We start from the raw sequence: 4,371 nt of genomic DNA on the forward strand, positions 1-4,371 counted from the left end.
ACACACACACACACACACACACACACACACACACACACACACACACACACAAAGTACAGATAAATAGAGAAAGTAAAACAAAAAATAGAAACCATAGAAACCATACATGAGCAATTAAAGACACAAAGGAGAAAAGTGGCAGCAGTGCGATTAATAGCATTGTATAGTGCTATATAGTATATTGTAATATATAAGTATATTATTTTAATCAGTCCAACAGAGAGAGAGAGAGACAATTGATAGTCCCAAGTATGGTTGAAATTGTAACAGTGATAATCTGCAGACATTTTATACATAACATACTCTGCAAAGTACTTAAACAATCAATTTAGTTTCCATTAAATTGAACAGCATGATTTACCAAATAACTGATGAGTCAATTTACAGAAAATTAATATGCAACAATTTTGGTAATCCACTAATTGTGATATTAAGCAAAAATTCAGATTTCACTTTTTTTAGCTTTTCAAATGTGAAACATTGGAGAGTAAAGTGAAAGTATTTGGCTTTTAGACTGTTGGTCCATCAAGACAAGCAGTTTAAATATTTCAACTTAGGGTCTAGGAATTTATGATGCTCATTATTCCTTATTCCTGACAGTCATGCATCATGTTGTCAGAGTTGTGACATATTGTGTGCTTGAAGTTGGTACTATCAATTTTGACACCACATGCATATTTTAACATTGCAACTGGTTTATTTTTTTAAATATTGGGAATTGTAGTCACGCCCTTCTATAAACTACAAATGTCTACTGATTCTGCAGGAAGATTTTTGGATTGACGTGGTTCTCTCCTCTGTGTTTGTCAGGCTGGAGTTTAAGGAGGAGGTTCTTCGGAAGAAGTACGAGGAGGAGACGGGCTCCCTGGCGGAGGAGAGGGCGAGGCAGGAGGCGGAGGAGCATCGCGCCCTCATGGCCTTTAACAACCAGGAGAACCTCCGCATGCTCAAACTCCGGTGAAAACAAACTCAAAATTACAACATGAGTAATAAAAAAAAAATAATAATTCAAAGATACGATCAACCGTGTCTATTTTTCTATCTGTGTGCTTAAAAAAATGATTTTGTGCTATTTCCAAAAGTAAAAGCTCCCTTTCGCCTCTATCTTTCAGGATTTTGAGGGTCCAGAAAGAAAAGGAGGAAGCTGAGCGCAAGCAGGTAGAAGCTGCTGTTCAGCGTGAACAAGAGCAGCAGGAATCTATCAAAGAAAAAGAAAGGGAAATTTTAAAATTGCAGGTATGATTTTTTTTTTTCTCTCATTCTTTGTTTTTCTTCTTTCTGTTTTGCTCCCTCCAAACTGAAGTGGATATTTTATATTAAAAATTATTTTACAAAAAAGTGGAAATTTGAAAGCATGCATCAACATAGCTTCCTGGTTGTATTCCTAAACTAAATGATCTTACAAATGTGAGCTTTTACTTTCAATCTCTCACAGGAGGAGGCAAAGAATTTCATCACATTGGAGAACTTGGATCAGCGTATAGAAGAAGCTCTGGACAATCCAAAGAATTACAACTTTGCCATCGACAAAGAAGGGAGAGTTGTTAAACAGACAATGCTGCAGTAAAACAGCAGAGGGACCGGTTATGTGTCTCAGAAAATGAAGAAAGACAAATGAACATCATTCAGGACTGGGATCCGAGTTGGAAGCAGATATTCTTCAACTAAACACAGAAAACATTAAGCATGAGAACACCAAGAAATATCATTAGCAGATAATTAGTAGATTGAAGTGACTGTTGATGGAAAGCTTCATTACCCGCCTTTGTTTATTCCTGATTTCAGTGCTGTATGTTACCCTAACATTTTCTTTTATCATTACTGTCTTAACAGGATATGTGATGTATGTAAAATAAATTAATGTTCACTGAATTAATCTGGATCTTGTTTTTAACAGAATAGAATAAAAAAAGGGAGATCCTTTTTTTTTTTTTACTTAACAAAACTTAGAATCCATTTTCTCCAGTGCACTTACTCAGCCTCCAAAACTGAGCAAGAGCAACTTGAAAACTGTCTAAGCCGCAACAGTGATGCTGGTTTTGTTTTAACCTTGTAAGTCTGTGTGTCGTTGTCATGGTAAAATGTGGTCCTGGAGACGCCTACTATAGCGAAAACTACCAACGATGCAGTTTTGTGTACTTTGCCAGGTGTTTATATGTCTGCGGTCAGAGTTTGTCACAGCGATAGCGTTGCAACCGTGCAAGATGCTTTCAGAAAACTTTACAGGTGATGAGAGTTGCTGACTTTGAAAACGGGTGTGGTCTGAGCAAGGGGCCCAGAAGTAGGGAGGTAAGCGGTAGGTTAGGGGCCCTTCCACTTTATGCTCCTGGCCAGATTCGGCGTTGCAGCTGGTGTGATCCCATCGCAAGATGACTAGAGTTCAAAATACCATCAGTCTTTGTAATTTTATTACGTACTGCTGTTGCCCTTACAAAGGATGTACTGTTGCATGCAGTGTGCATAAAACTGGGACATACTACTTCATAACGTTGCACCTTGACCCGCTTGATATATACGCTGTGCAAAGGATTAGGGGTCAGATCAGCCAGAACAGCTGCTGGCTTGCATACTGCAAAATGGGACCGGATGCAGTTGGACTTCCTGGTATTTTTGGCATACTGCGTTTGACATTCTATGTATTAGGACATACCATATCTTTTTTGGCAAACTAAAACGTATGGAAGTAGGAGTATTAGAACTCAGGGATGGTGTCTAATTTACAGTTTCTTTTTTTCAAAATGGTCTCAGACTGTGACACCAATATAAAAAATCTGACTGAACACTGTTTCTAATTGAAGTCTCGTAGATGCAACATCATTATTATTCCTCTCCTTTTGATACGATGCAGCGGGTATGATTACATCAGCATAAATAGACATTCTTGAGGGTAATTGCACATCTACTGTACTGACCCTAAATGAGTATTAATAAGACATACAAGCTAAACTTGCCTTTGAACTGGATCCAAAGCAATTCAAACTAAATGTTGTTCTTGAGCACTTTGATATAAGCAATAAATACATCCACAAAATACTGTAACTGGAACCAAAACTATTTCTGAACAAGATGGCAGAAAACTGAACAGTATTTGATATAAAACCTTTAATCCAGAGAAATGTATCCAGGTACGGTAATATTTAATGTTTTGCTCTAAGCACCTTCAGGTTTTTGGAAATGGGACAGTCTATGTCTTCTGTCCATAATACCCACTATGAAGACCAGTAAGACTTAGTTAGAGTTCATGCCTCAGTTTGTAGTTTTTAACTGTGTTATAGCTAATGCCAACACCTCAGATAGTTCTTATCATGCTTCTCCAAGTAAAAAATATACCTCAGAACATTCATCAATAGTAATAGTTATTTTGTAATAAAAAAAAATCAAGAAAAAAACATTAGCACTTGAATATTCAAGTATAATATACAACACAAGAAAATACTGTTGGCTCCTTCCATAATTCCAAATAATATGTAAGGGACTCCATTTTGACCACCTGAAAACAAAAAAGGTTTATGTCTTACTTTTTGAGCTAGTGAGGTGTGTTTTTATTCATTCAACACCTGACTCTAGGTCTTCTATTTGTTGTGAAATGATTGTTGCTTAAGGAATCTGGTTATTCAGCTGCCCGGGGTATTTCTCAAACCTCCTCTCTGCCTCCTCGCTGAACGCATCACCTGTGGGCATTCAAAACAATGAACAAAGCAGTCAAAAAAGTTGAAATATAAGAGCTAGATTTGGCATAAACATCTGGTAGCTTTACTGACTGCTTACCAATGTGGCAGTTATGGAGCCAGATTCGATGCCCGTCATATTTGCAGTTGCATTTCATGGCGTTGTTGGTGAAGTCGCTTTCAGCCACTTCGTTATTTGGATTGATAACAATCTGAAGAGGTGAGGAACATAAAATTAACATTTTTATAACAGGATAGTATGGCTGCATTATTAATCGCAATTGTATCGAAATTGCAATATGGACTAGTGCAATATTCAAATTGTACATGGGCGCCATGTTTGTTAAAGGCAAAATATGAGTTCTGAATGAAGTATTGTGGTGCTGCAGAGACGTCCCGGCCTACAAATCCTACCCTACAGACTACAGACTACAGAAAACATCTTTGTTTGGCACAGATCGGGCCTGCGTGATTAACTGTTATAAAATCGCAATCTCCATTCACCCTGTTCACGATGTAATTTTTAAATAAATTTGATTCAACATAGACTGTATAAAATACGTTTTAAAGTGGTCCCAAGTGCTGCAAGGCTCTCCCTTCTCTCTATTGAAGCCTCTTTGTTTACAGGCTTGTGGTGATGAGCAATGTGCTATAAGTGCCAAAAGAAAATGTGTTTGGTTTGGTTAAAATTATCGAGTAAATG

The 4,371-nt window shown here is 37.4% G+C and overlaps 2 protein-coding genes across 2 annotated transcripts in view; one reads left to right on the forward strand and one right to left on the reverse strand.

The window, feature by feature from the left end:
* mrps26 (mitochondrial ribosomal protein S26) overlaps window positions 1-1,601 on the forward strand; it is a 2,408-nt gene extending 807 nt beyond the window's left edge. The window contains exons 2-4 of the mRNA XM_032511066.1: window positions 811-957; window positions 1,113-1,236; window positions 1,436-1,601. Coding sequence (XP_032366957.1) covers window positions 811-957; window positions 1,113-1,236; window positions 1,436-1,567 — 403 coding nt within the window. The 3' untranslated portion in view covers window positions 1,568-1,601. The remainder of the gene's footprint in view (window positions 1-810; window positions 958-1,112; window positions 1,237-1,435) is intronic.
* Window positions 1,602-2,814: 1,213 nt separating this feature from the next.
* The window catches only part of loxl3b (lysyl oxidase-like 3b), a gene marked incomplete in the record, with an annotated part of 30,220 nt that continues 28,663 nt past the window's right edge, over window positions 2,815-4,371 (reverse strand). Inside the window, 2 exon segments of the mRNA XM_032511056.1 lie at window positions 2,815-3,671; window positions 3,769-3,880. Of these exon segments, the coding sequence (XP_032366947.1) occupies window positions 3,598-3,671; window positions 3,769-3,880 (186 nt within the window).

The sequence above is a fragment of the Etheostoma spectabile genome, unplaced genomic scaffold (assembly GCF_008692095.1).
Source record: "Etheostoma spectabile isolate EspeVRDwgs_2016 unplaced genomic scaffold, UIUC_Espe_1.0 scaffold314, whole genome shotgun sequence".
Classification (NCBI taxonomy): Eukaryota; Metazoa; Chordata; class Actinopteri; order Perciformes; family Percidae; genus Etheostoma; species Etheostoma spectabile.